General features: G+C 40.5%; 1 protein-coding gene across 1 annotated transcript in view; it reads right to left on the reverse strand.

Annotated features, from left to right (window-relative positions):
- unc5a (unc-5 netrin receptor A) overlaps positions 1 to 12,889 on the reverse strand; it is a 187,827-nt gene that overhangs the window by 34,674 nt on the left and 140,264 nt on the right. Inside the window, exons 7-8 of the mRNA XM_066716557.1 lie at positions 8,949 to 9,113; positions 2,789 to 3,010 (exon numbers count right to left, since the gene is read on the reverse strand). Of these exons, the coding sequence (XP_066572654.1) occupies positions 2,789 to 3,010; positions 8,949 to 9,113 (387 nt within the window). The remainder of the gene's footprint in view (positions 1 to 2,788; positions 3,011 to 8,948; positions 9,114 to 12,889) is intronic.

Raw genomic sequence — 12,889 nt, forward strand, 5'->3', positions numbered from 1 at the left:
ACAGTGAGGGAAAAAATTATTTGATCCCCTGCTGATTTTGTACATTTGCCCACTGACAAAGAAATGATCAGTCTATAATTTTAATGGTAGGTGTATTTTAACAGTGAGAGACAGAATAACAACAAAAAAATCCAGAAAAACGCATTTCAAAAAAGTTATAAAATGATTTGCATGTTAATGAGGGAAATAAGTATTTGATCCCCTATCAATCAGCAAGATTTCTGGCTCCCAGGTGTCTTTTATACAGGTAACGAGCTGAGATTAGGAGCACTCTCTTAAAGGGAGTGCTCCTAATCTCAGCTCGTTACCTGTATAAAAGACACCTGTCCACAGAAGCAATCAATCAGTCAGATTCCAAACTCTCCACCATGGCCAAGACCAAAGAGCTGTCCAAGGATGTCAGGGACAAGATTGTAGACCTACACAAGGCTGGAATGGGCTACAAGACCATCGCCAAGCAGCTTGGTGAGAAGGTGACAACAGTTGGTGCGATTATTCGCAAATGGAAGAAACACAAAATAACTGTCGGTCTCCCTCGGTCTGGGGCTCCATGCAAGATCTCACCTCGTGGAGTTTCAATGATCATGAGAACACTGAGGAATCAGCCCAGAACTACACGGGAGGATCTTGTTAATGATCTCAAGGCAGCTGGGACCATAGTCACCAAGAAAGCAATTGGTTACACACTACGCCGTGAAGGACTGAAATCCTGCAGCGCCCGCAAGGCCCCCCTGCTCAAGAAAGCACATGTACAGGCCCGTCTGAAGTTTGCCAACATCTGAATGATTCAGAGGAGAACTGGGTGAAAGTGTTGTGGTCAGATGAGACCAAAATCGAGCTCTTTGGCATCAACTCAACTCGCCGTGTTTGGAGGAGGAGGAATGACCCCAAGAACACCATCCCCACCGTAAAACATGGAGGTGGAAACATTATGCTTTGGGGGTGTTTTTCTGCTAAGGGGACAGGACAACTGCACCGCATCAAAGGGACGATGGATGGGGCCATGTACCGTCAAATCTTGGGTGAGAACCTCCTTCCCTCAGCCAGGGCATTGAAAATGGGTCGTGGATGGGTATTCCAGCATGACAATAACACAAAACACACAGCCAAGGCAACAAAGGAGTGGCTCAAGAAGAAGCACATTAAGGTCCTGGAGTGGCCTCTGTGGAGGGAGCTGAAGGTTTGAGGTGCCAAACGTCAGCCTCGAAACCTTAATGACTTGGAGAGGATCTGCAAAGAGGAGTGGGACAAAATCCCTCCTGAGATGTGTGCAAACCTGGGGGCCAACTACAAGAAACGTCTGACCTCTGTGATTGCCAACAAGGGTTTTGCCACCAAGTACTAAGTCGAAGGGGTCAAATACTTATTTCCCTCATTAACATGCAAATCAATTTATAACTTTCTTGAAATGTGTTTTTCTGGATTTTTTTGTTGTTATTCTGTCTCTCACTGTTAAAATACACCTACCATTAAAATTATAGACTGAACATTTCTTTGTCAGTGGGAAAACGTACAAAATCAGCAGGGGATCAAATACTTTTTTCCCCTCACTGTAGGTTGTAGTAGTGAATCATATGGAATAATATTATTATTAATCGGTACTAAAGCTTTGTATTTGCAAAATAAATAGTATTAAATATTAATATTAAATAGTATTAAACAAATTGAATGTAGTATATTTATTAGTAGTAGTAGAAGTGCAATAAATATTCATATATAATACAATATTAAAAGGGGAAACCATATGGTTAAATACTTCAAAGCATGGTAAAATCATAGAAAATATGCTATATTATAGGGAAGAATTGAGGTATGTAAAGGCTTTTTTCTAACCAAGGGCCGGATTAAATCAAAACTTTGACCCACCCGCTAATAGGAAACTACAAACCTGTACATCATAGTGGTTACATTTCTGATTAGAAGAAAGTGGCATGTTACTAAAAATGAAGCCGCAACTGAGTACAGTTCTGTAGTTTGCTATTAGCGGGTGGGTCAAAGTTTTGATTTAATCCAGCCCCAAGTCTCGTAGCGCAAAGTTGTGACAAGGGTGAGTAGTATGTTATAACACAAATAATTTGTATTAAAGCCCTGTACACATGTATTTAATGTTGTATAATTATTATTATTCGTGGAAGCGGTATAAGTATTAGAATAGTAAAGTATTTTACGTGGAAATCAAATAATATACGATATGAGGACCACAATGGGAAACCCCAGTGCAACGCGCAGAGTATAGGAGAGACAGGGAATCGTGACCGCTGATTGGCTAATGACTAGTTTGCATAACCAACACTGATTGGTTACTGACCTTGAGAGGAAGGTTCTTGTGCGAGAATCTGTTCCACCATTCAAGTCAATGGGAAATTTGGCTTTTTTAATCGATCATAATCGATCCTAGCCATAAAAAAAGCACAAGCACACCACACGGTATCAAAATGAACCACTGTGCGAAGTTTGGTGTATGTACGTTAAGAATTGTAGGAGGTTAGTGTTAGTGCAAATGGAATAATAATAATAAAGATTTTGTAAGAGAACAAGACTCTACATGTTTTCACATGCAAACTAAATAAAATACTGTAGGCAATTCAAATTACGAATTTGAATTGGGATAATGTGGGATTCTTCTTACAAAAGATTGGCGCTTTTACAAAACGGTTAAATATTGAAAATGACATGAATCGTCAAATGAAAACTTTTGCCTTCAGCCGCAACACAGCACACATTAGCGTGGGCACAACCAGTCAATCGTATTTGAGTCACTGAACCGCAATTGGAAATTATAGCCTGCTGCAGCTTTGTTTTTTGAGTGATACCCACACACCTGGCTTGGTGGATTTAATGCCCACGGGCTGGAAGCCAGTGGTGAGAATAGAGGAGTCTGCAACGTCAGCGTCCAGGCCTTCCTTCTTCCGCCGATACACCAGGACAACCACAATGAGCAACAGAGTGAGGCACAGCGCCACAGCAACGATCCCCACGTACAGGGCGACGTCTTCTGGGCCTGACGCAGCTGAGAGAGAGAGAGAGAGAGAGAGAGAGAGAGAGAGATTGTGAAACTATTAATCCATTACAGACTGACACATGTTCCTAGCTCCCTTCAACTTTTAAGGTTGGCCATTCCAGTCTCCAGTTCTCATTGGAAATAAAGACGATTAATTGGTATTCGGATGTTTTTACGAGTTATTTGATGTATTTCTTTTAGCCATTTTACACACTATCCCAAAAGAAAGACTAATAAAAACAAAACAAAACTCTTTATCAATGTATACTGCACCATACAGTAGGGCTTTAATTTGACATTCAATGATCCTTCCCACATATATAGAGGGCATGTAATGGACCAAATAAAAAAAAAAAGTTTCCACAAAAGTGAACATCATCTTAGCTAGAAAGTAGTTCCTCCTTAGGCCCCAGTGTCATTCATACCAAAGTGTATGACAGTTTTTTAATGTCAAAAGCTGTCCACTGGGGGAGTGACTGACATCTCACTAAGCCAAGCCATGGGGGAAATATTAGTACATGTGCCGAACCAAAGCCTTCTTGAAAGGTAGCCTTAAATGTCGTCAGGGTATTAGAAGATGTATGTTTCTTAAGGCAAGGTTGCTCTATAAATAAAATAAAAAAAAACTAAAAAAACTTTGCATGATAAATAAAGAGAATATATAATCTTGCTTTCTGTGGTTATAGCTTGACCTCCATCTTGCAAACTGCCCTACACAAGCCAAAGGCGCATCGCTGCTTGAAGTTTGACATGTCACACGCACTTTATGTCAGACCCTAGTTGCCCTGGAAACATGGTTTAGTGGATCTCTTTCCACTCTTAAATGGCTGCTTTTTTGTTGTCAATTCTCTGAAATGTTATTTTCTGATACAACAAAATAGACAATCGACTGAGACTCCAGTCAAACATCTTGAGCCCAGAGCAAGGATCTATGGGACTAACTTGACCGACATCTACAAACAAGGTTGTAAACTGAGCATTTTGTAGTTTAGTTTGATTTTTTTTTAGAGAAAGACGGGTTCGGTACTTTATCAACTCCGTTCCCTGGCTCTTCAGATCTCTTCCATTTAACAGGAAAAGGCCTTGATGTATTGTATGAATGGTATGAGCTGACAGTGTATATTGTGCCCAATGTGTGTACGTGGCTATATGCATTTCTGCTGCGAATGTGTGGGAGATAAGTGGAAGACAAGACAAATAAATCATAAGGACTAGGGGGATCTACAGCATCTGTCTATCCAGATGTAATTACAGCGATTTCATTAACTTCAGGCAAGGTGCTGCTGATCGAGAGGCCGAACAATAGCCTGCAGAATTAGCCACAGAGCACACGTAAGGCCTAATGAATGCTGTCAGTTGTCAATTGAATTTACGTCTCGGCTTGTCAAGAGGTTATCTCTTCCTTGATTCCAGAGAAAAGGTGTCACACAAGGAGTGCGAGCGTGCCGTGCTGTCGCACTGTGAAGGCTGCCTCAGAACAATGCACGTTACAAAAAAAGCGCTGTGCCGCTCCCTTTGTGGCGGCCTCGTGGAGTGTCACTCGCAATCTCTTCTCCCTGTGTCTCTGTGCCTGTGAGGTGACAGCGTGGGGATCATCCAGGCGTGTGTGGGACTGAGTGCCTTCTGCCATGTAACTTCTTTTCAAATCCTCTGACCCTTTTTACAGCTTTGCTACAACGGCCTGTGCACCGCAGGTCTTTCAGAAGACATTTGCAAGCTGAGCGGGGTAACGATTCAGATTTAAATGTCGGTGCTTTCAACGGGGAACGCGCCAAGAAAGGTAGGCTAGATGGGGCTCTCTCATGGGCTTTTCATGACACTGACTTACGATCCTAACTCCCGAGGATAATACAAAAATCCCATACAATCCCAAATCTGCCTCTGCCAGGTCTAACTGCAGGAGAATGAGTCACGCACCGATCTCTGTTCAGGCAAAGAACAAGTGAGCTAAACTTAGAAGGCCTTGTGCTGTTGAGCATCCGTAAGAGCCAGAAGGTCAGTTAGTCGTAGATGCGATGAATTGATCAGGGAATCGATGGCATCTCGGCCGTGTTTTGCGAGGAAAGAGAGCTCAGGATACGGCTGGAAAAGTCATCCCTCTCCTTCCCGTTAGCGGCACGGACACGTGACATCATATGCAAGGGGGACGCCTACACATAACACCCCTGATCCACGATGCTTACATCTAAATCTCCAGCCGCACAAGCTTCCCAACTGCACTCGATGAGTGTCCCTGTCACAGCCGAGCACATACAGTAAGCCAACCCCAATGGACACCGGCTCAAGTTTAATTACTGAGAGGGAGCCGAGGGTGCTAGCAGTGACCTCTAAGCCGGTCTTGCCTCCCCGCCAGAACCGATCGATCCCACCCATCATGACTCTTTCAGCTGACAGAGGTTTCTGTCCAGGGTTTACTTCTCCGATTCTCTCACCTCTTTGTTCTCCCCCCAATTTTTTCCAGCTTATCGGCTGATCGCTCACTTGCTTTATCAGCCGCTGCAGGTGCCACACACAAACGATCCCTCCTTTCTAACTATAGCCCACAGTCAGATCTCTCCTGGTGTGCTTATTGATTTTCATACGGTATTCGAATAATTAAAAGGACGTCCATCACACTTTAATTGACACAGGTAATTAGGTTTTATAATTGGATGGATTTCTTCTTTTTTTGGTCTGGTATTTTATTCACCCTCTCCATCTCCCTCCAGCTTTTTTTAAAAGGTTGTTTTGTGTCGTCTACTTTTGGTACATTTTTATCTCTGCTTCTTTCAATTCATTTCAGCTGTTGCCCTCTATCCCCGTGCCTCACCTACAAAAAAAAAGTCTACTTAAATCTACAAATAAATAAAGTTCTCCAAAATAAGCCCTTGCCCTTTTGAAGGTTAGCAGAGGTTTTCAACAGTTTCCTTTTGCACTCTACTAATCTACAATGCATTTACAGCTTGGAATTTCTTGGAAGATTTAGAAGGAATTTCAGTTTAGAAGTGTTGACCTGCAGAATGGTTTTGTGATGGTAAGCAGTTTGGTTGTTTTTTTCTTTAATTTTCTTTTTACCCAGTGTTAGGTCTCGGGTTTGTCCCCCCTGTCAGTGAGCGTATACTCTTGGGTAACGGATCCAGTTATATTTAACCTGATTCCCTGTTGATTTGAATCTTTTTGCTACGTCTTACTAGCCCTGGGGCCTCTGGGCAGCCTCCTGATGCGTGTAGAGCCGAAATGGTCCTGACGGCTGCTGGGCAAGGTGGCAGACACTTTTCACTAGATGATGGCTAACAGGAGAAATCTGAGATGTCACATGCTGCTTGTCAGCACTGAAGAGTGTGTGTCGACTTGCGCGCCGAGGAAAATGACCAGGTGCTGCTTCGCTGAGATAACTGTTCAGAGTTCGCCCGTCTGTTAATGGAACTTCTCAACCCCACAGCCTGTCAATAAACCCCAAGTCTCTCTAATTGACATGTTTCAACCCTTCCGCACAGGAACCAGTGCACTTTATTGATCCATCCACAAGATATTAATTTAGAGTTAATCAGAACCTCAATATCTCTCCTGCAAAAATGGTATTGTATTTATTCAGCTACTGTGACTTTTACAACTCCTACCACCACTACTACTACTACTATTATTATTTATACAACAATAATACAAATGTACAACACATTCCTGTTTCCGATAATAAAATATTAATAGTATTCATATTACCTAAACTATTGTAAGCCATGTATACTTTAAATGAATACATCTAACTTGATGACAAAGGCAATTCAATTCCTCAGCAGAAGATATGATATTTCTGACAGGGCTAAACTGCCAATTAGGTGCAACTTCCAGAGTATGCAAACAGTCAAAGAACAGATTTGCGCTCGCTGGCTCTCAGATCATTCATAATATGCTTAGCTGAAGCAGCACCGAGCTTTTACATAATTTTATACTTCATTATACAAATTAGGCCGATAATCATTTTGATGTTGCTCTAATTTTACTTGGCTCAGTTTCACATGAGTTAATGCTCCTCGCAAACCAATGTAAATGACATAATGAATATATGTTCCCCTCTGTGCTTTTTCATTTTGTTTTTCTCTCTTGTGTTTTTTTTTTCAGTCATACCTGAATATGATTTCATTAATAGCCATCAACTGGATTTCCCATTATGCTGCACAGTATTCAACACACGCAAAACTTTGGAGTTTGCACTTTCACATGGTAATAAGCATATCAGTCAAGATTAATGCCAAACGTGTTTTCCTGAATTATGTGAAATCACAATGCTTCCCCATTTAGGAGATCAGAATACATACAATCATTGACTCTGACACATGCCCTTTTCCATTTAATGAGTAAAAAACTGGATTTTTGGCAGTGGTTAAATCATCTTACGCCGCAGGCTTGTCAGGCTGAATTTTACAAAGGGTCATAGCATAATTATATATCACACACACAGAAGAGAGGGAAAAATAAAAGACTGCTGTATATGAATCTCACTTTAAAAACATAAAATCAACAATAAATATGTATAATTTATTAATCTTTGGAGGAGACACTAGTGATATGGCTTGGAAAAGGAGATTTCGTTTTTTCCTGTAAGCTGATCGTTTTGTAGGCTTGCCCTACTGGAACAAGTGTTTTGCTTGTCAAAATGTAGAATGATGCAATTGTCTGAGGGATCCATCTGTTCTGAGCAGGTTGCGAACAGAAGTATACCTCTCTCTCTCCAGCGGTAATGCATATACTGTTTCCAGCGCAAACACTTACAGTCCAAGGTCAACTGGGAGAAAGTCTCACTTGGACGTGGCAGCCACAGCCTTGAGAGTGTGCCGTCTCCCGCAACAGCCACCAGGCCACTAGGAACAACCTGACCTCGGACAAAACCAAACTTTGGCTGTTTTCTTTTAGTGGGGAGAGAATACATTTTGTTTGTACTTTTAGTAAAGTTGACCTACAACATCTCCCTGTATTTCCAATCTGGGGAAAGCATACCTTATTAGTACTCTCCAATGTTTAGTCCATAAAAAACACATGCAGATAAGCCCCCGCTTTGATCCCGTACAGATCTCCCTTGGTATGTTTGATGTCCATGTTCTTTACTGTGAACTCAGTGGAGTTCTTGCTAATTTCCCCATGGCTGATGTGACTGGTAGCTTGCTGGTTTTAATTCACACAATCTTGGTCTTTTAATGACTAAGTGACAAAATTAAACACATCGGACCTTCTTGTTTATCTGCTATTTCCTTTCCTGACTGAGAAACGTCCAGTGCTTCGACTCAGATGCAGTTGCTTCACTGTAACATGCTGCAATTTATAACCACATTTTAATTACATTGCAAAGGGAACAATAATTATTATTGGGAAATCAGTTAACCACCACTCTGTCTGCTTAGTTGGTGGGGCCTTAATGCTTTCCCTGCATTTTTTAAAAGTGTAATTACTTCGCAGACTAAACACCCAGCAGCCATCTGTCTTACTTATGTCAATGTTATACCATCTTTTATGACCTATAAATCATAGTACTTTAACAGAAGTACAGGACCAGCAAATATAAGGATAAACAGAACACTATTTGCAGTATGTGGTAGGATCAGTATGAGTATATGAGTGTATGTGTGTGTGTGTGTATATTATATTTAATGTATTACAGTTAATAAAAACAAATTATGACTAATTTTCATAATCAAACTGAACTTCAGACAAGCTCTACTATTCAGCTTATTTTAGTCAAATAATTAATTTTTAGCTTCAGAGAACTGATCCTTTAATCCAAACCTATTTTTCTAATTAAACTCTGACCACAAATTAAGTAATTTTCCTCCTTGTTCAGTTAAGAATACAAAAAAAAATCCTGAATACTAGACAGACAAGGTCAAGCCAAACCTTTTCTCTTTTTCATGTTCGGTCTCAGGGCTTTATTTTTTACTTTTACTTTCCTTGTGTCGATATTCTATGCAAAACTCACTTTGTGGGCAAAGCTCGCTGGTACAGTTCTGGGACTGGAGGTCGAGGCCTTGGCAGTCTTTGCCCCCTGTCCCTGGCACGGGCTGGGTGCATTCTCGGGTTCGCCACATCGTGCAGTCCGCGCCACAAGCCGACCATTTACTCCACTCACTCCAGCCTCCATCTACTGGTCATGAAAACAAAGGCAGCAGTGAAACAACCCAATGCAACACAACTGAACACTTCTACAAAATGTTTGGCTTCCTAGGAATCTTTGCAATCTTGCTATCAAACAGAAAACAAACACACACACACACACACACACACAAAAGCCAACCTTAAAAAAATAAAATATAAACTCCCTGACCCCACATAAAAAGCCATGTCTGAAAATATTCCACTTCTTGAGAATGTCCTGCTTTTTCACACTTAAATCAGCCTGGGGTGATGAAAAACATATTCCACATACACCATTTTCATTTTCTAGCCCAGAAATAATGGGCGTCATGCAGTACAGATGCAGTATGTGGCCATTTGTGTTTAGGACCTGTCCCCATACTAGGTTAAGTGGCAATGTTTTTTTTTTTTTTATCCTGTCCTGTATTGCACATTTTCGTTCCAGACACATTATTCCCATGCTGTGCCATAGCCTCATATGTGATCTATTAATACATTGTGAAGTTCTCGCAAAGGAGCTGTATGGTAGAATGCAGATTGACATTTGCAGCCTCAGCAGAGAGACCAAGCCACTATAGGCTTAGCATCATGTGACTACATTTTTTAAATACAGCTTATTGGCTCCAAACAATGAGACTGAACAAAACAAAAGACAAACTGGGAAATGGGAAATGAACTGAAATAAACTAGTTAACAGGAAGGATGGCAGGACTGAGGATGTCTTTCATACGATAAAGCAAACATGGAAGGAGCCATATGTGGAAATAGTAAAAGAGCAAGTAAGGATTATGTAGTTTAATATGCCATAAGGTAACATTAATCTTGATTTTATTTAATTTTTTTAAGTTTCCCAAGTACCACGAGCACAGATTTCGCTGAACTTTGCTCTCGGGTCCGTTGAAAACAGTGTAGTCGAGGTTAATCATGGCCAGCAGGTATTACAACAATATTCTAAACATGGATGCACACAGAAATATTGTATCAAATAAGTCTCTTCCAGAAGTGTTGACTACAATATTTAATAAGTCTTCCAGGCACTAATTTACGGACCACTAATTCAATTAATGCAACTTACAGCTTCAAGAAAGAAATGTGTCATTTAGTACTGATGTAAGATGCAAAGTTGGACACAAATCCACAGCAGCCACGCATAAAGAGCAACACGGGATTTAGAGTAAGTCAACTGTGTTCTGGCTTCTCTTGCTGCGGTTTACAGATGTGGGGAAGCATCATAATACAAAAAGCACTTGTTCTGGGGTGTTTATTTGATGAAATGATCGCTCTTCCAGGGGAGGTGAAATGAGCACAGCGTGTGATATGTGAGAAGGACGTGGACATTTTACCATGAACATGATTTAAAAAAAAAAAGTTGTGAGGATGCTGAATATGGAAAGAGCAATTACAGGTTGGAAAAAAAAATTACAGAGATGCTTTGTTAGTTGCTAGAGACAACCCTCATCACAGTTAAAGCAATTCAGCAAACAAGATATATCCATGGACGTACACGTCTGATGACTACAAATATGCACAGAAAAAAAAAAAATACAAGAATTTTAAAATATACTGAGATGAAAAATAAACCAAAATGCAGTATTTAGTCACCATCTTAAGAAACTCCATACATTAATGATTCAATCCCGTGTACAAGGTATCTGTTTTTTTTCTAACACATAGATGCTAAAGGTTCTGAAGAAGATATTTTTAAACATAAAATACTGACAAAGACTCTGCATCAATTACACCAATTATATCTGGCACCTAGAGCATTACCAATCAGATAACTGGCCTTGTTTTCAGTTAAGTGGACCCATATTGAGATTGGGAGGCTAAATGCGATGGTCAGTTATATGGGAGAGGAAGATGAATGACTCCGGAATTAATGGTTAATGAATACATTACGATTCTAGGCACTGCTGTTCTTTGCAGGATAAAATTCTATTTCACGTATTTTTTTTTTGTTACATGGAATCTCATCTGATTTGTCTTGCTAAACAAAGTTGAAGAATACAAGTCTTTCATTCAAGAACCTAAATACAAAAAATTGTAATGAGAAGGCAAAACGAATTACAGAGAAAACAATTCCCGAACGTCAGTTAAGGAGAAATCAAATTAAATCAATATTTGCACAATGGAGTTCTGCTATTACTCGTATCGATCTAGCAATATATCTGAATATATAATATCTTAATAGGCAGATTCACAATAGATAATAACAATCACTAAATGATTAAAAATAAATGCTTTAATCCTTTTTTCCAGCAGGTAGACAGGTTACTGGCAATATTTTGATGAGAAAAGCATAACTGAGTTGCAGTTAATAGGCTAAACAGGTCCTTTGGGTAATGGGGCGATGTATATACCATTCCATTAATGGTATATACATGTTATTTTGCTGTTTTATCATCCTTTTACTTGCTGAAATGTAGCAAACAAGACACACCCTGCTGTTAATAATAATAATAATAATAATAATCCTAAAAGGAGATTATAATCACTAGGTACATCAACAGTGTTTATTACCCAAAATTTAATTTTCAGCTAGTAATTAAACATACACTCACCTAAAGGATTATTAGGAACACCTGTTCAATTTCTCATTAATGCAATTATCTAACCAACCAATCACATGGCAGTTGCTTCAATGCATTTAGGGGTGTGGTCCTGGTCATGACAATCTCCTGAACTCCAAACTGAATGTCTGAATGGGAAAGAAAGGTGATTTAAGCAATTTTGAGCGTGGCATGGTTGTGGGTGCCAGACGGGCCGGTCTGAGTATTTCACAATCTGCTCAGTTACTGGGATTTTCACACACAACTATTTCTAGGGTTTACAAAGAATGGTGTGAAAAGGGAAAAACATCCAGTATGCGGCAGTCCTGTGGGCGAAAATGCCTTGTTGATGCTAGAGGTCAGAGGAGAATGGGCCGACTGATTCAAGCTGATAGAAGAGCAACTTTGACTGAAATAACCACTCGTTACAACCGAGGTATGCAGCAAAGCATTTGTGAAGCCACAACACGTACAACCTTGAGGCGGATGGGCTACAACAGCAGAAGACCCCACCGGGTACCACTCATCTCCACTACAAATAGGAAAAAGAGGCTACAATTTGCACAAGCTCACCAAAATTGGACAGTTGAAGACTGGAAAAATGTTGCCTGGTCTGATGAGTCTCGATTTCTGTTGAGACATTCAGATGGTAGAGTCAGAATTTGGCGTAAACAGAATGAGAACATGGATCCATCATGCCTTGTTACCACTGTGCAGGCTGGTGGTGGTGGTGTAATGGTGTGGGGGATGTTTTCTTGGCACACTTTAGGCCCCTTAGTGCCAATTGGGCATCGTTTAAATGCCACGGCCTACCTGAGCATTGTTTCTGACCATGTCCATCCCTTTATGACCACCATGTACCCATCCTCTGATGGCTACTTCCAGCAGGATAATGCACCATGTCACAAAGGTCGAATCATTTCAAATTGGTTTCTTGAACATGACAATGAGTTTACTGTACTAAACTGGCCCCCACAGTCACCAGATCTCAACCCAATAGAGCATCTTTGGGATGTGGTGGAACGGGAGCTTCGTGCCCTGGATGTGCATCCCACAAATCTCCATCAACTGCAAGATGCTATCCTATCAATATGGGCCAACATTTCGAAAGAATGCTTTCAGCACCTTGTTGAATCAATGCCACGTAGAATTAAGGCAGTTCTGAAGGCGAAAGGGGGTCAAACACAGTATTAGTATGGTGTTCCTAATAATCCTTTAGGTGAGTGTATACTAGATT

Source organism: Amia ocellicauda, chromosome 11 (genome assembly GCF_036373705.1).
Source record: "Amia ocellicauda isolate fAmiCal2 chromosome 11, fAmiCal2.hap1, whole genome shotgun sequence".
NCBI lineage: Eukaryota > Metazoa > Chordata > Actinopteri > Amiiformes > Amiidae > Amia > Amia ocellicauda.